This window comes from Lissotriton helveticus, chromosome 3_1 (genome assembly GCF_964261635.1).
Source record: "Lissotriton helveticus chromosome 3_1, aLisHel1.1, whole genome shotgun sequence".
NCBI lineage: Eukaryota > Metazoa > Chordata > Amphibia > Caudata > Salamandridae > Lissotriton > Lissotriton helveticus.
This window is the reverse complement of record NC_136061.1, coordinates 1,476,738,989-1,476,763,245: the sequence shown is the minus strand read 5'-3', so window position 1 is coordinate 1,476,763,245 and position 24,257 is coordinate 1,476,738,989. Positions and strand designations below refer to the sequence as shown.

Below are 24,257 nucleotides of genomic sequence, written 5' to 3'. Positions count from 1 at the left end.
ATCAAATTCACACACTCGATCAGAGAAGATAGAATTTATTTTCTGGAAGTATTGATAACCAAGCAAAATCATCAGTGTGAAACATCCGTGTACACAAAAACGACAGATAAAAACAACCTGTTGCAGTATTTCAGCTTTCATCCGCCCACATTGACAAAAAATGTACCATATTCACAAATGCTTCGGACAAAAAGAATCACATCAGATGAAGAGAAGCTTAAAATTGCACTCGAAGAACAAAGTGTCAACTTTAAGAACCGTGGGTACCCTCAGTCCGTTCTGACACAGGCCATCCAAAAAACACAGTCGAAAGATCGTAAAGATCTCCTGATTACGAGGATTAAAAACAGCCAAAATAGACATGTTTGTTTCCAAATGCTAAACTAGGTCATTTACCATCAAAAAGATCATCCAAAATAGATGGGAACTCCTTAAACATTAGCCAGATTTCAAAGGTTTGTTTGCTGATGAATCACTGTTTGCATACACATGCAGCAAAAACATAAAGGAAATGCTCACAACAACTAAAGTGGCATTACAACAGTTTACAGGGATGCGCAAATGTCACAATTGTGTCAATTGCAACAATGTAATGACAGGTAATGTTATTAACCATCCTCAGTCTGGACAACCAACCATGCTCAGGTACAAAGGAGATTGTAACACAGCGAATGCCAAGTGTCCCTGCGGGCTTCTTTACGTAGGTAAAACCACACGCAAAATTAAAGTAAGGATCACCGAACATAAGAGTACCATTCGAACCATGAGCATCAAATCACATTTTGCAAAACATTGGTTAGAACACAAGCACACCATTGCACAAATTAAATTCACAATTCTAGAGGCATTAGCACTCAAGCCTGGGTGCGACAATGGTAGGGTCTTAGCCCAGAGAGAAGTGTGGTGGACAAAATTCTTACAGACACTTATGCCAGGGGGGATTAAATGACCGCATAGAACTATTGTGTTTCTTGTAAGTAACTTGAAGATGCTCTTAGCGGTACACTAGAATGTTCATTTGGTTTTAATACATGTCATTAGGATGACATTTTCCATTTAGAACATAGGATTGTGTTCCATGCTCTGCATTAAGTTCATAGATTGTGAATATGCAATTTCTGAAGGCAATATTTATTTTTTAGATATAGGTGTGGTGTGGGCACACTCCCACCACCCACATTTGAATTAATTTTCTTGGTATTTCTGATATGGTACCTTGATTAACTATACTTTTTTCACTATTTTTTCACTTTTCTACTATTCTCACTTGCGAATTTCTTTGATTATGCAAGGATTTTGCTAACATTCTACAATTTATAGTTGTGTCATTACATTTGACATTTTTAACTTTCCGCATCATCCTATCAGGCCCCTACAACAGGGATCACTTTTCAGAATCAAGATTTTGTTTGCACACTCCAACATGGCGCGCGTTTTCAGTTTCAGTTAGTACTGTTTCTAGCCGCATGAAGAACCACACGCACCCCGCGGTGGTGTGTTTAGAAGGGTTGAGGTATGGTGGAGCTTTGATTTCTCGCTGTGAAACGGAGGAAGGAGTACAATTTGAGAGAGCGGCATAGAATCACCAGTTAGGTGAGTTCGTTTTTTCAGTAGTAGTATATGAGTAGCATTTAGATTCTTCGGAAGTTCCATATATTCATTTGGTGTGCTTTTAAATCTATAGAGAGAATTCAGCTCACTGACTGCACGCGTAATTGTCGACATTTTATCGAGTGTGTTGATATTTGTCCATGAGGAATCAATGGAATTACAGATTGAACACCATTGAGGTAATTACAATTGCGAATTTGGTGGTTGCTTAGGTTTTTAATACATCGGGTTTTGGCTTTTAAGCATGCGTTGTATTTTTGAACATTTAGGATTAAGAGAGCGAGCAGACTATTGTTCTTTAAGAACGTGTTCAAGCGTCTATCGTGCCAAGTAAGTCGACATGGTACTCATGCTTTGCAGTACATGTCTGTTTCCTTAAGAGTCAGCATTACATTCATGCGTTGTTTCCCGCAGGTGCTTTGGTTTTATATGCCACCGGAAGCAGCTTCACAACCGTATATTCTTTTGACCTGCATGGCCGTAGAGTACATTTTGTTCATTCACGTGATCACTGGTTTAGCACTCCCTGAATATTCCTTTTGGCAATCAGAACTCAAGACCCCTGTGAATGACAAAAACACATTTTTTCCACCTCTTTTTTCTCTGCTCATCACCTCTTTTTACTTTTCACAATCAGCGACCAATAGACACAGAGTGTTCACTATTTTCACCGGCCGGTTATTTCTCATATTGCCTCAAGCAAAATGCATATATGGATCTATACGCAGTTTTTTCACCTTCACGATGCATTGTTAGCAGCATGACGGTGCCAACGCATTGTTTCACAAAAATGATGATTTATTATATTCATTATCGTTCTCTGTTCTTTACAGTGGCCCCTGAAGGAGGGATTTCACATAATCCCGAAATGCATTGGGCAAGGCCGTGAATATTTGAATTTTGTTTACCCAGCTATTGATAATGAAGAATTTTGTATTTTTTCACAATTATTACTTTATGTCAAGTTTTGATCATCATGTATATTATTGGATTTTGAACATACCGAAAATATTACTGCAATTTCAATGAGTAAAGCAATTGAAACTCGTGGTGAACATGATTGATTGAGTACTTATGATTCTTTGACAATAAGAATTTAAATTGTTAATACATTAATTTCCGCTGTGCACCCGGCAAACTGGTGGTTTTCCTACCAGATACTGATCTAATTCCACAGGCTGGCAGCCTCACAACTGGGTTGCACGCATCTTTGTTTAACAGCAGATTTTGATTCATGATTTTTATTACGCAAGGGTGTGCGAAGACAGACTAATTATTTTATTTACTTCCTAGTTCCTCCATACCTGACGGCACTCTACGCCGGCACATCCGGATTATTAATCCCGGCCCCCATGGTGCCACGCCGATGTTTGACAGCTGCACTATCGACTACTGAGAAGGCAGCCCGCCCCCCCCTGTGTGTGTGAGTGTCTCTGAAGTTGCACGCCGCCTCGCTAGCGCTGCATTCATTGTTTCCAAGGCAACACAGCAGGCAGCTGCCTGGAGTGCAGAGATACATTGTAGCGCTGCTTTCAGCCACTCCACAGAGCTGAGAGCAGTCTGGTTAACTATTTGGGAACTCGGCTCAGCAACCAGCACCTCTCTCGGAGCAGCAGAGAGCTGGGGCACAGGCGCCGCTGGTGGCGCGCCTGGCAGGTGGCAAAATGCGTGCCAATGCATTTCAGTGCGGTGATGCGGATCACCGCACTGAAATGCGTGACCATGGCGGCCCTGTGCATGTACACAGCTTGCACATGCCTAAGGCCGTCCCTGCGGGCAGTTTGGTTCCTGAAGGCCCACATGTAGCTAAATACATCCTGGGGAGTTTTCCTGGAAGCTGCCTCCCAGCCTTCCTTGACCAAACTAAGAAGTCTTCTCACAGGGTTCCCATACATAAGCTCAAAGGGACTGAACCCTAGAGACTTTTGTGGTACCTCCCTGTATACAAGGAAAAGGCATGGCAAGAGCACGTTCCACTTACACCTCGAGGGCTCTGTTAGACCCCTGATCATGCACTTCAAGGTTTGTTTGACTCTCTCCACCAAACCGTTACCTTGTGGGTAATAAGGAGTGGTGAACTTGTAGGTTACACCACACTCCTTCCACAGGGATGTCATATACTTAGATATCAAACTAGTCCCATGGTCAGAAACCACTTCTCTGAGGAAACGCATGCAGGAAAAAATCCCCATTAACATCCGGCCCACTTCTGGCACCATGGTGGTCCTGAGAGGGATTTCCTCCAGGTACCGGGTGGCATGGTTTACCAAGACCAGAATGTACCTGTTGCCCATGGCTGTCTTGGGATCCAATAGCCCCAGAATGTCCATTCCAACCCTTTCAAAAGGGGTTCCAACAACTGGAAAAGGTTGGAGATGAGCCTTACACTGCCTCCCACTCTTACCACTCGCCTGGCAAGTTTGGCAAGACCTGCAATGTCCATCTGACTGCCTTCGCATTTGTGGCCAAAAGAAGTGGGTGACAAGCCTGTCAAAGGTCTTGTCCCGCCCCACATGTCCTGCCAAAGGCACATCGTGACCCAGACCCAGTAGGAAGATCCTGAAGCGCTGGGATACCACCAGTACATGGGCTGACCCAGGTTTAGCGACCTTAGGCTCGCTGTACAGGAGACCATTCTCCCAGTAGATCCAATGTGATGCAGACTCATCATCAGTTGCCTGGTTTGCAGCCTGCTGCTGCAAACCTTCTAGAGAAGGGCATTCTTTCTGCTCCCTGCAGAATTCCTCTCTGGCGGGAATACCTTCTTGCTGCCAGTGGGTCAGCTCAGATAAGTCCCCCAGTTCAGCTACCTGCTCCCCTGTAGGTACCGGGGCGTCCCCCTCAAGGTCAGCCTACTCCTGGACCGTGGGAACCCTTGGAGACGGTTTCCCATGCCCCTGCCCTTTCTCTTAGCATGAACCTGGGCCACTGTTTTAGGCTCCAGATCCTTCTGATCACCCTTTCTGGCCGCCATTGACCAAGTGGTAATGCTTGCCCACTCTGGCAACCCAAGCATCTCCAAGTGAGACCTGAGCTCAACATACTTACTTACTTGATAGGGAAGCCTGGGCTCAGTGTCTGCTCCTGCCCGCCCTGGTCCGACGCGGTAGCCAGTACCGTTGCGCGGAGGGCGGGACAGGGAGAGCCAGGTACTTCCGCCCTACCACTGGAGCAGTTAGCGCCCTAGTTGCAGGAAGTTAAGGGCTATTTAGCCCTCGTGTATCCGCGAGCACGCAGCGTTCGCGCACAGGGGGAGCACCGTCTACGTGCCGTCTACGCGCTGAAGACGTGCCAAAGAGAAGCCAGTCTGCGCCCGTCCGCGACCGAACGAGGCCAGGGGCCATGAATCCTGATCTTCCAGATAGGGACTATAACGCAGACAGGCGCGTTAGTTATACGACCCAGAAGCTATTAAGCTTGCAGACAGCTCCCTTGCAAGGCTGCGCCTCTGAGGCTTGGCCATGCCTGGAAGGTCCGATCTCTTGCCGGCATTGTCAGTTTCAGGCCTCCTATGTAAGTCAGCCTATAGTGCCCCCTCTGGAAGATACACACACACTAAAAGGGTGGAAGAACTTGTTATGCAATATTTGATCTCTGCCAAAACATCACTCAGAGGTTTGGGATCTCATCTCCACTGTTCAGCCTGAGCTTTGCTTCCTGACAGAGACGTGGCTGAAGCCACACTCGGTCCCGGCTATCACTCTGGTTATTCCAGAGGGATTTAAAATGGTGAGGCTGGACAGACCTGTTAAAACTGGAGGTGGCATTGCCATTATTTACAAAAGTGGGATCACCGTTTCCATACTGGATCAAAGTAGTACTGCCAGTATGGAAGTAATGGTCTTTAGGATCAACATTCCCCTTTCATTCTCCATCCTGAGTTTTTCCAACTCAAACTTCCATGCTTCCCGCCTGTCCTCCAGCTCTTCTGAGGACAAGGCACTGCTGCCTGGCCTGGAGGGTTCCCCCACCTCCAAAAAGCACATTCATCCTAGGAATTGGCTCCTCCGCCTATCCATTTCGATCTCCAGACTGCCCACTGGCATGTCTGGCTGCTACCCAGGCCCTCTGCGCCTTTTGTAGCTCCTCCTTCCTGGTGGGTCCTCTGACTTGGACATTTAGGTTTTTGCAAATGGCCTACAACTCTTTAACATTGTAGGATTCTAACCTATCCTCCTCAGAGGCAACTTCCAAGGATGCAACAGAAGAGGCTCCTGATTCAGGCATGATGAAGTAGCAAGTCCAAACTGGCGAGATCAAAAATAGGCCAAAGAGAAAAAGAACCATTATGTGGCATGTAATGGTCTGCGATATGGTAATAGTGCACACCAATCACTGTAAATCAAGTGCAAACACAAGTCCTATCCTCACCGCTGCCAACCAATGTTAGAAATCTGGATCTCTAGTTGGCAAGTGTTTGTACCTTTGTCCAAGTAGGGACCCTTCCTCCTAGTCAGGGTAAGGGAGATACACTCCTCAAATAACTCCTGCTCACCCCTTTGGTAACTTGGCACAAGCAGTCAGGCTTATCTCAGAGGCAGTGTGTAAAGCATTTGCACATAACGAACAGGAATACAGTGAAAACACTACAAAAGGACACCACACCAGTTTAGAAAAATATCCAATATTTTTATATATCCAAAAGAAGATCAAAACAATAATAATCCAACATACAGTACTTAAAAATATATACTTTGCAGGAAATCCTTAAAATTTCAGTAATACCTAAAAAGCACAGTTCGTACGAATCAGTAGCTCCGTCCAGGGCTACCTCGATGCTGAAAACAACAGAGTCTACCAGTTCCAGATGACCCTGTCAGTACAGGACATCGAAAGCATGGACAGACTTGTGAACAGTATCTTTCTCGTTGCGGCTGGCATGTTGGTGCGAGCCGGTTGTGGCAACTGTTGCAGTTGAGTTGCAAAATGGAATTGGTGCAGTGTGCGGTGCCCTTTCGATGGGGTGCAGGCAGTGGCTCAGTGAAGCTCGTCCAGGCGGCATTGGTGATACCAAGGCTTAGTGCAGTGCGAGGAAGTGGTCGATGCTGTGCTGGCAGATTGCAGTGCAAGCGACAGAGCCGGTTAGCATGAGCTGGCGTCAGTCAGCCAGCCCAGATGGCTGTGTGGGACGAGGCTGTGCGTTGTGAAAGTTATGAGTGGTGCCCCCAACAACGGTGCCGTCACGGGTGTTGAAGTCAGCAGCAGCAACGGCGTCGGTGAGACCAGGATGGTGAAGTGAAGAGAAGCGGTGCGGAGTGCAGTGCCCACAGGTCATGGTGCAAGCAGTGGCTCACCTTATCTCCTTACTCTACATCTCAGAGTTATTTACTTGGTCCTCCAATGGATCATGAACCGTGCTGAAAGGGGTCAGATATAGGATATCCAATCCAGTAATCCAATGAGGACCAGGAATTTGGTAACTGATCTACAAACTAGTAATTAAATGAATGTATATAACCCTTAGCACTATGCTATACAAATACAGAATTATCACAGCTAGACCAAATCTCCTGAAGAAATTCAGTCGGACTAGAATCATGCAAACCAACAATTTGGTTAGAGTAATTCAAAATAGTAGCATTCGTATCTGCTGATCAGAGATCTCTCTATTAGAATCCCCATCACTCATTAATGCTCAGATTGGAATGCATAATCAATTATTGGAGGCAAGTCATAGAGAGACAGAAACAGGATTCAAGGATAGTTAGATTTTATCACTAAATTAAGAATGTAAGTACATCAATATCAGGCATTTGAATATAGGAATGTGGAATAATTAAATTAATCTCTTTCAGGCCATAAATTACCAAAGTGCTAGAGGAAGAGTTCAGGAAAGGGCATGAGCCATATCACCTCAACGATTATCTCCAAAGAGGGAAAGAATTTGAGGATAGCGCACACAGAGACGAGTATGTGTCAGCCAAGAAAGTCCACATAAGAGCAAAATTTCCGAATAGAAAGGAAGGGTCTCCAACAGCAACTGCTGCATTATTTTCACACAGCGTATATTAATCCCTAAATTCCGGGGTTACACCTCCTGGGTCACCTCATCTGGTCAGACCACTCAGTCAATTGGTCAGTTTGTATAGGGTGATTGTCATGCAGCATAAAGAAAACACATTTTATGGCAAAAATGTGGTGATTATAAGGTAAGCTGTCGAACCATTCAAAAATGCAAGTTGTGAAACAATAGTCTTTTAGCAAAGGCACATGAGTGAGTTCAAGAGGACAGTTTCTCGCTGCACGTTTCCAAAGTAGCAAATTAGTAGCGAGTAGTCCTAGTATGTGCATGGGAGTGCTTTCTATGAAACATAGTTTCACGTCACACTGCAAGTTATGAGAACAGAATGACGCAAGAGAAAGAAAATGCAGGCCTAACTTGAATTTAGTTAATGAAATACAAAATATAAAATAATGGAAATGTGCATTATGTTTAGAATCTTTAGAACCTTTACATATTACTTTCAATACATTGTACTCATGAAGCATTTTCAGTGTCATTGTGTTTTGCACGTTTAACTATAATACATTACTACATTTCAAACATACCAACGTATGAAATAATTTCTAAATATAAGAAAGCAATCGTGTTTCTAATAATTCTCATTAGTACATGTATTAAGATTATTTTGTAGAAGTTTCAGTGAAATTTGAATTATTAGAAATGTGCTGCACCCTTCTTTCTATCATTACTTGGTGCACAATTTCATGTATGCAAAACATGGAGTTCAAACATGCGTCATCTAAATTAAACTAGTTTTATTAATTCTTCACACAAGTCGTTAGTTAAAGGAGGGTGGTTAATGAACTCTCTATAACAAGCGTCATCACAATCACACTTCTATTCCACGTGAAAAGGATACAGCATTGCAATTTAGTCAACATGAACCTATGCTATTCAAAGAGCATCTACACTCTTCCGCATGCTTTTACAATGCAGTAACTACGTCTTTTTCATGATCTCTCATATTTTCCTAACCTATAGTGAGTACAAATTCTGCATGTTTGTCCTTTTACTTTTAAAAGGTGTCAACATCGGTTTTATGTGTCAACTAGAGCTTCATCAATTTCTCTGCTCCATCAGTACTAATAAAGTGGGCTCTTAAGCTATTTACTTCGGTCTATAGTTTATGGTTGAGTACCACTGACTTATATTGAGGAATGTCCAAGCTGCTCTAGCACATATAAAATTATGAGACTACTCAAAAAATTACTAGCCTACCACCATTACATACAGGACACTGTTATGTTAGAATTTGACTTTTGGAGCAATTGCTAGGCTATTGGTGAAAGCAAGAAAATAATGGTAAAGTCAGGTGACAGAGAAATATATTCGGTTGTTCACTGATTATGATGCAATCAGTAAAAGCACGCAAGCTAGAAAGTTCCTGAAGGTATGGTCTACATAAAGTCACGAAGCGCTGGTAAAAATGAATCCTGATTAAATCTTCTATTTGTATATATATGTATATAGAGATAACTCTAACCACCAGTATATGTAGTAGACCTTTGTACTCACTATCATTCCTATGTGATTCTTAGAGTTTATCCATTTGTATCTCTTCCTTGAGTGACTTTACAACTTGTACATTTGCAATTTTTTCTATTTGTATCTCTTCCCTGTGTGACTTTACAACTTGTACATTGGCAAAAAAAATTCCTGTTTGTATCTTTTATGTAACGCGTGTAATCCTAAATCCTTATGTATCGCAACTGGTTCTTTTGTAAAGCGCTCGGACACCTTCAGGTAATGTTCGCACTATAGAAAATCGCATTAATTAAATAAATAAATAAAGAAGATCTATATAAATGCGATTACAATACAATTACAATTATGTGGTTTAGCACACAGGTGGCTGTGCCAACCCACAGGAGGGTAAGCGGTCTACCTCTTAAGGGTATCTGTGGGCTCGGCACCTCCCTTAAGAACCGTAGGTGGGGGGCTGTCCTTTTAACCACGGCCTGTCAGTTAAAGCTGTAAAGGCAGGCGTGCATATTATTAACTTCATAACTCCACCCGTCACGCCTCCCCTGGGAGGCGTAACTTGTCATGTGAAGCTTTTGCTGGTTGGCGAGAAGTGAAACAGCCCTAACCGCTGGGGGTGCGGCCTATAGCTGACGCTATAGGTAAGCATTGCAATTAGGGTGAGGGGTGTGGTCTTTTAGTAAAAACTCTATGAGTGGGTGCGCACTCTAGTTTCAGTGCAACCTATGGACTTGGCCCTTGAATGAAACCCTGTGTGTGGGCGCGGCCCTCGGTGAATGCCCCTCCCCACGACACGCGCAGCACATCAATTTTTCTCTCTGTCCCTTTAAAGGCTGTGTCCTGCTGGCGGAGGCGGTGCTCTGCGGCTCATTGTTTTCTCGCCATTGGGCTCCTCTTCCCGTGTCTCCCCTGCTCCTTGCCTGCCCCGCGCCCCCGCTGGTTCCCCCCTCCCCAAACTCAGCGTCTCCTAGGACTGTTCATCTTCAGTGCGCTGTGACACGGACGGCAAGATGGCTGAGATGGGCGGAAAGGGAGTGAGTGCGGGCAAGATCGCCAGCAACGTGCAGAAGAAGCTCACTCGAGCGCAAGAGAAGGTGAGGGGTAGGGAGTATGGCCGGGGCCTGGAGCCGAGCGCAGGGGACAGCTGGCAATGACAGCTTAGTGCGCGCGGCGCTCGCTCAGCTGCTGCTTGAGAGGGCGTAGATCACCTCAGCTAGGCAGCTGCGCTTGATGAGAATTAAAGGCGCTGCTTGTGAGTGAGGGTTGGTGCGAAATGGGACTACAACCCCTCTACTAGGAGGAGAATCCTCTAATTCGTGGTTGTAAAATACCTACTTCTATTTTTAGTGAGGAGTGGTAGGTGGTGTCGTGGAATTGTTTAATGTATTAAATGGCATATACAATTAAATGTCTTTTTTTTGCGAAGTAGGCATTAATATACCACATCTTCTGTTCAGGGCTTCGAGGCTCCTGTTTGTGGTTTTTAGACTGCTCTGTTGGCACGTAATTAATGGTACAGTGCTTGGGGGGATGCTCGTTGAAGGTCTGCTGCTGAAGGGATTGGAGGGGGGGGGGGGGGGGCTTGAGTGTCATGCCCCTGTGTGAGAGGAAGCCCTCGAGCCTAGTTAAATGCCGTCGGATACAATGCACTATTTTTTGTTGCGTTATACAGTGCTACATTGTAATGCCTGTTTTAATGGTAAGTAAATCCCCATCTGCTGGGTGTGGAGGTAGGATTCCATGCAGCCTTGTTCTGCATTCTGTCCACCAATAGTCTTTTGCCTTTTATGAAGAGGCCACATTGCTATAGTGGTGTGTTTATAAATCCCTTCATAACAGCGCAGCTCTGGGCCATACGTTCTCTGTTACTCCTCAGCCGTCTCAATGTCCAGTTGTAGGAATGCATTGAAATGTGCCGTCCTTGTTGGCGCTTTGCGGGTAATATTTCGTATCAAGGCTCGGCGGTTACAACCGAACAGGACGCCACTGGCCAGCGAGCTGTCGAGGCTGAGCCAAGCTGCGACTGACATTGTTAGATTGACAGGGATCTCGTGCGACCCCCCCCCCAAAAAAAAAGTTGTTTAAGCCAAGTACCCAGTATGAATATGCTCCATTACTCCGTGGCCGATCATCAGATGCCCATTGGCATAGCGGAGCTGTGACACTGCGGTCGGAAGGGTAGGGGGTGACGCACTGGAATGCCTTAAAGTGAAATATTGGTCTCCCGTAACCACTATGTTTGGTGGTAAGACCCCTCAGCTCATCATGGACGACTTTGACAGCTGCAGAGATGGACAGTGAAGCCTAGATAGCAGCTGTGACCCGCCCACCCGGCCCGCTCTCCAATCCGCGAGGAGAGCAGTGACAAGCTGTAGCACCGGGGATCGTGCAGTCTCTGCATCGACTCTTCTTAAAATGAACGGCATCATGTTATATGACATTGCGGAATTCCTCTGTGACGTGTGAGCTTTCGGATGAGGGGCGGGACTTACTTTCTGTATTTGTAGTGTGGTTTGGTTGTCCGAGCCTATGTAAGTTGCGTTCGATGTCCTTTGTAACGCGGTGGATCTCTGCTTGCTGCTGAGAGAGTTGTCTTCATGATGAGGGGTAACATGGCTTCCCTTGGGCACGTCCGAGGGATGCTGTTCTTTTTAAGAGTAAGGCTAGGTTTATGTACAGATGTGTTACCCTATCCATGGGGCAGGAAATGAAGGGGATCCACTCCCATCCGGCAGGCATTATTGAGCGAGATCAGGTACCCGACTACCCCAAGTGATTCCACTGCACAAGTGCTACGAGAAACTGTGATTTGATGGCAGGTTTTTGACTTTGTTCAAGCCTTGGATGTAAAAGATATGCATGCACGTTTAAGGACGTTAGATATATCTGTCTCTGAGTAAGGAAACACATAATTTATATTGCTCTTACTCATTTATTTTATTCTTTTGTAGCGCTACTCACCCCAGCGTAGAATTTCAGATTGCTTTACATCTCACACGCTCCACATTGGCAATGGATCATGTAGTTGTGTAAACCAATTTACAAGAAATGCTACATAAGACAATACGTCTTCCAAGCAGGACTGGCTCTACGATTCTTGCTCAGGGTGGGCCATGAACAAGGATGGGTGGGCCACGAAGATGAATGGGCAGTGGTACAAAGTATTGCAGAAATTTTAATATTTTAGGTACTGGCATGGTCAACTTTTGCTATTTTAACACCATAAACATCAACAAACGAGGTGTCTACTTCGCTTTCCCTGCTTCGCTTCTGGCTTTGAGGAAGGGGAGGAACGCAGCATATAGATTGGCTGCAGTCTGCTTCTGGTCATGTGTAGCAGCAGAAACATTCCTGCTGTCACACATCTCTTTGCAGCTTGTCATGCTTTTTAAAAAACAAAATCGTCAACTTTGCAGTTTGCAAAGCACTGAAGTTTAAAAATGCAGCACAGTAAGCCCTCTGGCAACGTTGCACACCCCTACATAATAAAATAATGCAGACTTTACAATTATTTATCCTCACTTTCTATGCATATGTTCTTTAAAAAAACACAGTTAAAAACAGAGTACCTAATAATGGCCTGGGCGCCCAAAAGCAAGTGGCCTACCTTTGCAGATCACAACCTTTCATGAAACATTGCTTGGGTAGCATTAGGGAGCAAACCTGGGGAGACATTTGTGATAAATTAAACTTTTCAAATGTTCTAGGACCTAGCATTCTCCACTTGCTGGAAACACTATTATTTCTCTGCAGCTCACTCACACATCTTTCAACGAATTGGTCCCTGAAACAGTTGCTCACTAATAGATCTTCTAAGCCCTTACTCGCCCTATGGTCTCTGAATCCTCTCTCTGCAGCCAGGACCTAAAACTCCTGGTCATTCTTATAATTCCTTGCTTGGCCCTGACCAACATGTCCCAAGAAGCTCATGTCTATCCTCTTTTCTGTAGGCTTCTGGTCACACTTAAGAATCCATAGGTGCTGTACATCCTAAGGTCTTCAGACTCTTGCTCACCATCAGTTGGTCTCTAAACTACCCACTTATTAAAGAGACCCTGAAGCTCATTTCCACTCTCTGATCCTCTTGCTCAAATCCTTAACCCCTTCGATGCGGATGACAAAGCCAGCTTGTCATGGGCGTTACCTGCGCTACGCGGATGACGAGCTGGCTTTGTCACAAACCGCGCGATTTTCAAATTTCAGCGCACAGCGGGAAAACCCGCTAGCGCGGTAGCGGTTAAGGTTCCAGCTCACTCTCAGGTGCCTTTGGATTACAGCTCATCATCCGATCACCTGATTTCCCTTTTCACCGTCAGACCCTGTATCTCTTTCTCACTCCTACTTGGAAGCTCCAAGACATCCTCATTTCCCCAAGGATCATGTTTACCATGAGATTCCGTAAAACCTATATATCCGTATAGCTTCCTTGATGTTTTGCTCACCCTAAGGGCATGAGGCGTACTGTTATCACCAGATGGCTGAAGCTCCTGTTCATCCTCAATCCTCTCAGCGGGTTTTGGGGGTGAATATAGGCTTCAGAAGCATAGCTGAGTTTAGGTCCCTGAGCCTCAAGCTCACCCTCAGGGTCCTGAGGTTTATGCTTACTTCATGCTGCCCGAAATCTTGCTCACTCCAATGCATTCAAGGCTCCTGCTTGTCCCAATGGCTCTGGCTCACCAGAGGTGCCAAGCTTTCTACTCCGTGTCATTTAATTGTGCTGCCTGGCCCTGCTCAAGGGCCTAGAGGTTCCTACTCGGGGATATTAATCACTGAAGATGCGGTCCACCTTAGACCCCTGGGGCACAGGTCAATCTCAAGTTGCTGAATTTTCTTCTCAATTTGAACTATCAGAAGATCTTGTTTACCTTCAGATCCTGGACTTTCCTGGCCACCGGAGGTCTCCTGATATCTCTGCCCGCACTTCAAAAGTCAGAAAACTCACTGCTAAACTTCATGCTTCAGTGGCTGTACACACCCAAGTCTTTAATGGACCCTTTTGGTTGCCACCCAGAAGTCTCTCTCTCTCTCTCTCTCTCTCTCTCTCTATCTATCTCTATCTCCTATCTATCTCCTATCTATCTCCTATCTATCTCCTATCTATCTCTATCTCTATCTCTATCTCTATCTCTATCTCTATCTCTATCTATCTCTATCTCTATCTATCTCTATCTCTCTCTATCTCTCTCTATCTCTCTCTATCTCTCTCTATCTCTCTCTATCTCTCTCTATCTCTCTCTATCTCTCTCTATCTCTCTCTATCTCTATCTCTATCTCTATCTCTATCTCTATCTCTATCTCTATCTCTATCTCTATCTCTATCTCTATCTATCTATCTCTATCTATCTATCTCTATCTATCTCTATCTATCTCTATCTATCTCTATCTATCTCTATCTATATATATATATATATACGCCTTGGAGGTATAAACACAGCTTGGTACTTGGTAACATCTATACTGTGGGAAGAGACATGATCTGAATCTGTGACATGCTGGAGGAAATCACTTCAGATGTTTTTATTCATTTTTTTTATATGGTACCTGTGTCCTTACTCTCTCATTCGTTCCCCCAAAAGTATGAACAGCCCATCGCTGCTCCTGCTAGGGTTTATCCCTTTTTCCTCTTTCTTTGCTCGCTCACTTGACCTGCACTCTAACATTCTCACTGATCACATCGATTAGATTTTCCATGTTTTTGTCTGTCCATACCTACTTTTCATTCTGTCTGTCCCTCTGTCTTAGTCTCATTCTACAAACTCCTCTATCTATTTTAATACCCTTCTTTATCATTGTCCTTCTCATTTTTCCATCTCTCTTGTTATTCGTCTCTTTTTCCTGTCTCTCTTTCTCTCGGTAGTTGCCCTGATTTTCCCTATTTCCATTGCCCCTGTACTATTTACCTCCCTCTCACTTACTCTATAATTTCTTCCTCTTTCTCACTCATTCCTATTGCCTCTTTTTACTTTAGATCTTTTCCTGCCTTGAAACTTGTCATTTTCTGCAATTGTGTTTTCTCATGTCAGTCACCCTAATTCCCCTCTAGCCCTTGAACTTGTTTGTATCCTACACCAAATGCTATATTGTATTGTGTCCCCTTTACTGAGTTGCTGCTGTCAGTAGCTACCTGCTTCGTCAAGCCTTAACATTTGCAGAAGACCATTCTCTGTAGACATTAAACAGATTCCTGTCCTTATAAGTGCTTTCAGTTCTGCATGCTTTCAAATGTTATTCAGGAAAGTGGAGGGAGCTTGTTCTACCTTTAGTAGAGATTAGACCAAAAGTATGTTTTATTGTTGAGTGGTAATGGAAAATACACCTATTTCTTAAGGAATTGTTAGATACAGTGGAGAATCCACAGGTGGCATTTCCTTTACCATAGTATCTCTTTCTTGGGGGGGGGGGGGGATAGTATCATATTAGCCTTTTCTTGGGTTCTACTCCTAATTTGGCACTTCCTCTAGGTGTTGCCATCCTCAATATCAAGCTGTAGACTGCGGGTGCATCAGAACTAAGGAGTGTGTGAGGCCTCGATTCATCCTTTCCTTATTACTGACTAAACTGCTAACACACTCTTCTGCATCCATACTTTGCTTTATCATTTACTATTCTTTTTCTCCCTTTGCCATCGCCCTTCTCTCCACTTTTGTTTCCCACCATACCTTTACCAATCTCTTGTTCTACCCTTCTCTCCACTTAGTCTGTCCTCATTTCATCTTTTCCTTGGCCGTTTCCCTCTCTCGTTTCCCCCTCTTTCACTCCCTCATTGTGCTTATCTCAAGTTATTTCCCTCCCCTCTAGCCTCTTTTCCTCTCTTCTCTAGTCAATGATTTCTCCCTCTTTCCTTTCCACCTCTCCGTTTATCTCTACTCCCCACTCAAGCTCTTATTTCTTTTTGTCTGTCTTTCTTTATCCCACCTCTGCTCTTACCTCTCCTTTTGCCCCAACATAGAGGGTGAATTGTTTTTTTCAGTGCAAAATTGTCAAAATCAAATTTTCCTCTTACCTATATCTAGTCGTCATTTTTTAGGTCGGGCATGGGCAGCGCATGCGCTGCTCTGCTAAACATGCTGTATTCAGGTATGGACTAGAAACTCTGCCCATTTTCCGCCCATCTTTGTAATTGGCTCCCGTCACAGACCTTTGTAAATGGTGGCTTTTCATTGGTCAGTAGGCTTATTAGTCCCTCCTTAGTACCTCCCTCTCTTCTGTTACCTCCCATAAGGACACCCCCTGTTATGTGTAGTTACTCGGTGCGTTTTATTTACAGTCTGTGAGCACTACTTTGTTAAATCACTTTCTCCTATAGCATAGCAACATGCTGACCTGCAACCACTTGCTTTTAAGCAGCATGGCACCCAGGCGCGTCCACCTTACTATAGATCTGTTAATCTCTTAGCCACCCTGTTCCTGTAATAGGTCACACTTCCTGCCTCCTTAGCTTGTCAATATCTGTCACTAAGCATGAGCGTAAAATCCGTTCCGCTCGCGGATTTTCGGTAAATTCGCGAACTTACCGAAAATTCGTAAATCCGTGCGAAGCAGATTTTTTTGCTTGGTCGCACTTGCCAACTAGAATACTATACAATTTCGCGGGAGTCAACACTCGCGAAAACGTAGATGCGGCGGGCAGCGACAATCTCGCAATTGCGAGATTGCAAAATTCGCAATTTCGCACAAGAAATCCACCAGCAGGCAGCATAAACCTTGAAAATTATGATTTTTATTAGAATAACTCCTCAGGTTGAAATTTGCCTGCACTTTTTTTTTTTTTTGCAAGGAGTCCATTTTGGGGGGGGTGGGAGGAAGGTAGTGCCCCACAGTCTCCAACTTCCTGTTCCTGTCCAGCAGGCACCTCTCAGTGCTTTCTTCGTGTGCTGGTCACTTTGATTTGGATCTTGACCTGGAAGCACTCAGCAGGTGCAAAAGTTCAAACTCATCATTAGTAACCATTCCCTGTAGTGCTTCCTGAGGGGCCCCTCCAGAGTTCAGTTGCCTACTTGCAACTATTCTATGACCCTGCTCTGACCATCACAGCAGGCTCAGAGAAAGCAATTACAGATAAGGAAGCAGGTTCCAGCCAGGAAGTTCAAATTCAGTAACACATTAATCAGCCCCTAATTCGTTTATGTCAGTTGAGGCAGGGCATGTGTGCTTTTCCACCCATAATCTACAGTGATGAACTAGAGGTTGGCATGGGTGAGCCAGAGGGTGGCATGGGTGAGCCAGAGGGTGGCAGTGGTGAAACAGAGGGTGGCAGTGGTGAAACAGAGGGTGCTGTGATGAACCAGATGTAGAAACAACATGTTCGCGACCGTTGCTACCCGAAAAGTAAGTTTGCGTTTGCAAACTGGTACAAAATCCTCGCGAACTGGCAGAAATCCTTGCGAACACACAAAAAAAAAAAATCCACAAATTCGCGAGAGTTCGCGGATTTTGCGGATTGCGAATCCGTAAATACGCAATTTCGCGGATTGCTAATTTGCAAAATCCGCCCATGCTTACTGGCTTTCTCTCCAACCCCAGTTTACGTTCCCAATTGCAGTCCACGGTTAAAACCTCATCTAGTTATGAATCTAATACCCCTTGATTGTCACTGCCTCCGGACTTGTATTCTCCCACTCTCCACTTTATCTTTTACGTCCCCTTACATTGCGATCTCATGTGTATATCTTTACCACACACCTGTCCGTAGCTTCCATGGTTCCCAAACTGAGGACAGCTTATTTGAAATCGAAAGCATCTTCAGTCCAAGGTTATTCTTCCTGCAGGACCAATTCGCCACACCCACTCTTCTTGGCTACAACTCTAAGTTATCGCTATGCCCAGCAGAATTTCTTCTATGGAGGTGTTGGGACTACCATGTTAATGGCAGTAATAAAATTGGTGACGTAATAGTGGTTTTTGTGCCAACACCGACCAGCCAGTTCCACTGTGCTTTGCGACAGCAGCCATTCTGCGCACCAGGCATCTGCAACTTGAATGTAACATAGGATTAAGTCCTAGTAATTCTTTAATTTCCCAGTAGGAAGAGCTGTTTGTGATTTTCACCAGCATTACTGTATTTCCAGGAACATTACTCACGCATCCTAGCCAGCCATGAGAACCATCATCCACAACGATATTTGCGATGTCACCCTCAAAAGTGCTTTTCAGTATTCACTAGCTGCAAACTGTTTCTGTGAAAGGTCCAAACGCCAAGAAGCATGTGCGTAACTGCTTTGATTTTGTTTTATTTTAACTACATTTCCGTTTAAACTGTATAAGTAATGCAGGGAGGATGAACGGTGGAAAAGGAGAGAATAACGGAAAAGGCGCGAGAGGGGAGGCACACAAGAGACAGTTTATAGAATAAACAACACTGCGAAAAGCATTAGCAATGCAATATGGCATTGTAGATGACAATGCCTTTTATTTATGTGTTAAGAAAACCTGCAAAGTGCGTGTTTACGCACCGCCTGCAGGTTCAAAACGCATACATAAAAGGCAGTGTCATTTACAATGTCAATAGCTCAAACGTGTGCAAACGCGAGGCCTATTGCATTGCACAAGCTTGTCTTTAAATGTAAAGTTACTTCAGTCCTTGGTGTTTTTTTTCTGAAGTTCCATCTCTCTTAGCTGTGTGCAACACCCTCCCCAATCTACAAATGGATGGAATTTCATTAGAATGAAACTTCCAATCTCAATCTGGTATGTCACTGCACAGTTTTTAAACCAAGAATTCTGGCCCTTACCCCCCTTTCCCTGTACCTTTCCGATCCGATCGTACACTGGTGCGGGGGACTGAAGGCCACGTTCCCCCGCCTATGACTTGTTAATTGCGCTGCTCAAAAGCATCAGCAGCTCCCAGAGAATCAAAGTCACCTCCTGAGGTCTGGGATGGCCAGAGGTGCACCATGCTGTGCCTGCTCTGCTGGCCCATTGCCACTCTGCGCATGACAACAGACCAGCTGTCTCTGTGGCTTGCAGAGAGTCACTCTCGAGCTGTATCAGCCTTTCGGGTTGCATAAATGCCAATAGACCCGATTCAGGCGTGAGACTACCGATTTTTCAAGCCAAAAATGGCTTTATTTTAGCTGTCTCCCACCTGAAATTGCATTTTCTACAATAGAAGTGTCCATGAGGAATTTTCATTCTTGCGATTTATTTTTTGGGGGATTTTTTTTTTTTTTTAAATTTCCCCCGTCCCTGTCCTAAAATGTTGGCATGTATGGGGTTGTACAGCAGCAGGAAAGCTGGCCCATATATGTGCCCTGGTTTTCTACTTCTGAATGGCCTTCGGTGGGCCAGGATCTTATTTGGGTGGGCCTGGCCCACCCTCTAGAACCGGGACTGCTTCCAAGGTGAAGGAGCCACATATAATATATACTGATGTGATGGCCATTATATGTTAAGAGCACATAACCTAATGCAGTGATTGGGGTTCTCCGTATTATTAAGACTTTACTTACCTTTCAAAATAAAACGTAAAATCAGTGATATGCATGTTACACAATGTGCTTTGCAGCAGGCACCATTAACCTCTATGGTTCTTTGAGTCACAAATAAATTGTGACTAAGCAAAAGACAGCTCTCTAGTACATGCATTATCCACCAGAATTATCTTGCCATTATTATTATCCCCTGAAAAGTGCTGAGGACACACGTGTGTGTGTGTGTGTGTGTGTGTGTGTGTGTATATATGTAATATGCTACACAAAACGGAATCCTGAAGACTATTGACAATGTACTCTAAGAACAATGTACATATGAACAGAGAGAAGAGTATTCTCTCTCTAACACCACAAGTGTGTGAGAAGGGAAAGGCTACAACTAAAAATCATACAAGGATATTAAGGTATCCCATCACTACACAGTATCGTGCAGTGCATGTAAGTGAAGTGATTTAAAAAGGACCAAGCTAATGTTAAAGCAGTGATTAATTCTAAACTGTTCTAAGTCTTTTTCACTTTATCATTTACACGGTTTTAGTAGGGCAACTGCGTGGATTCAAGAATTGTATGTGCTGTGCATCAATGTGCACATGATCCAGGGAGTTCACCCCTTTTTAAATCACTTCACTTCACTTACATGCACTGCACGGTCGGAAGGCAACTGTGACAATGAATACATGTCAGATTTAGTACACTACACAGATTTTGGTTCAGTTTTTTCCTTCAGATAAAATCATCAGAAGGATTCAGTACTTCACGCAATGGTTTTCTCTGATTTATAAGAGTCCCTGTGTGGGCACTGTTTGGTTCCCAGATGACACTGGGCACGATACGGTGTAGTGATGGGATACCTTAATATCCTTGTATGATTTTTAGTTTTAGCCTTTCCCTTCTCACACACTTGTGGTGTTAGAGAGAGAATACTCTTCTCTCTGTTCATATGTACTTTGTTCTTAGAGTACATTGTCAATAGTCTTCAGGATTCCGTTTTGTGTAGTAATTTGTAAGGAATGGGGGATTGAATCCTGTTGAGACTTTAAATTTCCCTCGGACCCTCTTTTGTGGTATTTATATATATATATATATATATATATATATATATATATATATATATATATATATATATATATATATATATATATAATATGCGCCATAGGTGCCTTTACCCTGTAATATGTAAGACAGAACAGAATTACTGTCACATTGGTTGCCAGTTTCTTTGCAGTACCCTCTTTTCAAGATGCATGTATATTTTTACTGTCCTATTCCGCTTATGACTACCCCACTCCTAACTCAACCCCTTTACGCCCCCACACCTTTACCCCCAATTATTGGGATTCCAGAGTAAATTTTTTCTATTTCCAACACTACCTAACTAATCTGTGTTTTGTTGCAAATATGCCAGGACTTTAAATTGGCTCAGTTTACTTTAGCTACTCTATATTACCATGGATATGGGAGCCCTTCTTGCTAGCTGTTATACCTTGTGTATTTTAAAGGATTTAGCAGTACTTGTGTACATGTGGGATCCATTCTTCAGTTTTTTGTGATGTATACGACCTATGTACAGTTGTTGTATGCGATTCTATAGCTCACGAAAAACCTGGCAGTACTTTTGAATGCAAACCTTTAAAAGCATGGATAATGACTGTCCTAGAGTACACGTGGCTTGCGCCATATCTGTTCTACCCCCTGTAGATGGGACCATCCTTTGTAACCCTTTAATATCAGATCTGTGTTCTTTTCCCCAAGTTCATTCTGTTTCTCATGTTCAACTATGCTAACTTCACTTTGTTCGCAGTTATGTTTTAATCTGTCGCTGTGAATTCTACTTGTTTTTTGCATTCCTTTCTAATATCCCCCTTTGTCGTGTTGAAGGTCGTTGTATTTTGTGGCATCTTTATGTGCAGTAAAGCTGAAAAATAAACTATCTTCCATATGGGCCGCATTCTTCCTCCTTGGATTTTCTTCCTCAGCGTCACACATGATTGCTTCCGTATGGGCATACATTTGGTTTACATTAGAAGATTCTGAGCAAGCTGGCTACAGAGGTTTAAGAGGAGAATGGAAAGGTTGTTTTTTTCACAATTAGGAAACGTTTAACAGCAAACTTACCCTTGGGGGGAAAACTGTGCACATCTCAATTACCAATTTGATAAAAATCAATCAGAAAGGTTGCTTTTTACATACATCATGTGCTAATAGAGCTCCTCATTTTCGTATATAAGATGAATAGAGACTAGATGTGCATAGGGAGCTGCATATTTGCACACCCCTATAGACTGCAGGCAATGGGCTGACATTTAGGGGCCGATTAGGATTGCGGTGAATCTGCATCCTCTGGGCCGGCGGAAGCCACCGCCAGCCCGGAGGATGCGGATTCACCGCTGAGGTGATTGAAAAGACCCCCCGCCAGATTAGGATGGCAGGGGGGTCATCTGCGGATGGGAAGACCGTCCGCCGCCTTTCCGCCGCGGTCGCCTTCCGACCGTGGCGGAAACGCTCTAATATGGTGGCGGTGTCTATCAGACACCGCCAGCCATATTAGGATGCATGCGGAAACATGCTTTTCCACGGCTGGTTTTCCGCCGTGGAAAAGCATGTGGTCTTTTGTGTTTGGGGGCCCGTTGCGGGCCCCCAGGGGTGATGGAGGTGCACAGGGGGGGTACCTATGGTACCCCCTGCCTTTGCATGCACAAAACGGCAGGCACCGCGTGTTGCCTGCCGCTTTGTGCATGCAAAGGAAAAACATGCATATTTAACATTGCGGAGGGTGCTGCTTCAAGCAGCACCTGCGCGCAATGTTAACTATACAGGATGTGACCGCCAGGGTGGCGGTCACATCCTAATTCCGAGGTAGGGAACGCTGCTGGCCCTGCGGACGGTCCCTCCACCTCGGGGGTGGCGGACGGACGCAGGTCCGTCCGCCATCCTAATAGGCCCCTAAGTTATTTCCCCTGCAATACTACATAGAGCCTGCTGCTGGTTAGGCTAATTCTTCACCATGATCCCTCCTTGGTGTTCAGTAGGTTAGAGTTGTTCCTGAGTGCATGGCGTACATAAGGAGTGGTTCATAAGAGACGATTACTGGATTTGATTTGTTTTGGCTAGGGAGGAGTTGGTAATGAATAGCAATGTGGTCAGTGCTGACAAGTTTACTGCTGGTAGGACCTGAAGGCCCTGTGGCCCATGATGGGAACACTTTATTTCCACTGCATGGAGGATTGTGCGGTGACCTTTAAACTCTAGAGGTGATTAGCTATGGAGGGCCAGTAGGCGTATGCCAAAGATAAGAATGTCTTTTAGCTTTGGCATGGTAGCATTTTGATTCCTGAGCTGATACTGTAGGTGTGAGAGGCAGTTCCTGTCAGTAGGGTGCTCAGGATTGGTGGGCACAAGAAAATGTGATTAGGCGGTGTATAAGAGCGAAGATAGATGGTTATGTCCAGGGTGGTACAAGGTGTACGTTTGCGTGCAGGATGTTGCACGTGGACTGTGCTGTCCAGGGTGATAAAGGAGACAGTTAAGCCTAAAAGGGACAAAGTGGACTGGTTGTCCTTCTGACAGCTAATGGAGAGCCTTTGGGTCCAGGATGAATCCTAGTAGGCCTCTATTTGTGTCGATTTTGGGCCCAACTCTCAACGCATAAACAGCATAGTGGGCTGTTTTTTTTTTCACAGGATCCCTTGATATATATTTATTATCTATCCACCTTCCCACCAGGCTTTTTTCCCCACACACCTTTTGATAGGACAGCACAAGCTCTACATACATCAATATGGTGTGTAAAATACTGGCTTAATGAGAGCAGGTCTTCCGGCCTCACAAAATTCCCAGCTTAATGCCTCCTGTCTCAGTGTTACAAACACCATCTCCTAACTTCCCCTCCCTCTAATAACTTCAATCTCCGCAAATGTCCCAGCTTGTCCGAACCTAAACCTTTCTGTCTCTGCCTAATCTTATCCCCTTCCATACCATCTTCCTCTTCTTAGAACCTTCAGAGCCTCATGGATCACTTCTTCCCGCCGCCTCAGCATCCTAGAGCTGACTAGTTCATTCTAGAATCTATCCAATCTTTCTAATACCCTTTTACCTGCTCCTAAAAGTGCTCGCCCCCCCTTCCTTTTGGCATACATTAAAAATTTGCGACCTGCCACAGTAGCCAACAAAAATGGCCACCTGTCTTAAGCAAAGCAGCAACAATAACAATGTGTGTGTGTGTGTATATGTATGTGTGTATATATCTCTATCATGGGTGGCGGGAGGTTGGCCCTGTGGCCAACCTACATTAGGCAGAGGGCTCCTCCTCGAGCTTCCAGGGGATACATTCCCCCGGGGCCAAGTACATTTAAAAAGGGGAGGGGCAGCACACCTCTCCTTCTCGAGCCTCATTAGGCCCTGCAGACCCCGTCCCCAGGGCAGTATCAAATTTAAAAGGGAAGCCCCCTCCTCAAGCCTTCTTGTGCCCTGGGGACCTCATCCCCCATGGCCAAATAAACTTAGAAAGGGGAGAGGGGACCCACGGCATTAGTGCGGGCAGGGAAGCAGAATACAAATCTGCTTCTAGCCTGTGAGAGCATTTTCAAATCTCCCACCAGCTGGGAGCAGACGTAGGGGCCGATTACAATGTGGACCGTAAAGGCTCTGACAGACTGTCTGAGCCTTAATGGCCCCATCGTAATGGGCCGCTCTGTTTAATTTGCGACTGCCTAATTATGATCTAGGAGGTC

The 24,257-nt window shown here is 44.6% G+C and overlaps 1 protein-coding gene across 12 annotated transcripts in view; it reads left to right on the top strand.

Moving 5' to 3' along the window:
- The first annotated feature begins 9,872 nt into the window (after positions 1–9,872).
- Positions 9,873–24,257, top strand: part of BIN1 (bridging integrator 1) — a 617,822-nt gene continuing 603,437 nt past the window's right edge. For 2 of the 12 annotated variants that reach the window (XM_078682100.1, XM_078682104.1), the window contains exon 1: positions 9,888–10,191. In XM_078682100.1, coding sequence (XP_078538226.1) covers positions 10,108–10,191 — 84 coding nt within the window. In that variant the 5' untranslated portion in view covers positions 9,888–10,107. Of the gene's footprint in view, positions 10,192–24,257 lie in introns of all 12 variants that reach the window. The other 10 variants (XM_078682096.1, XM_078682097.1, XM_078682098.1 and 7 more) reach the window with 10 other exon arrangements.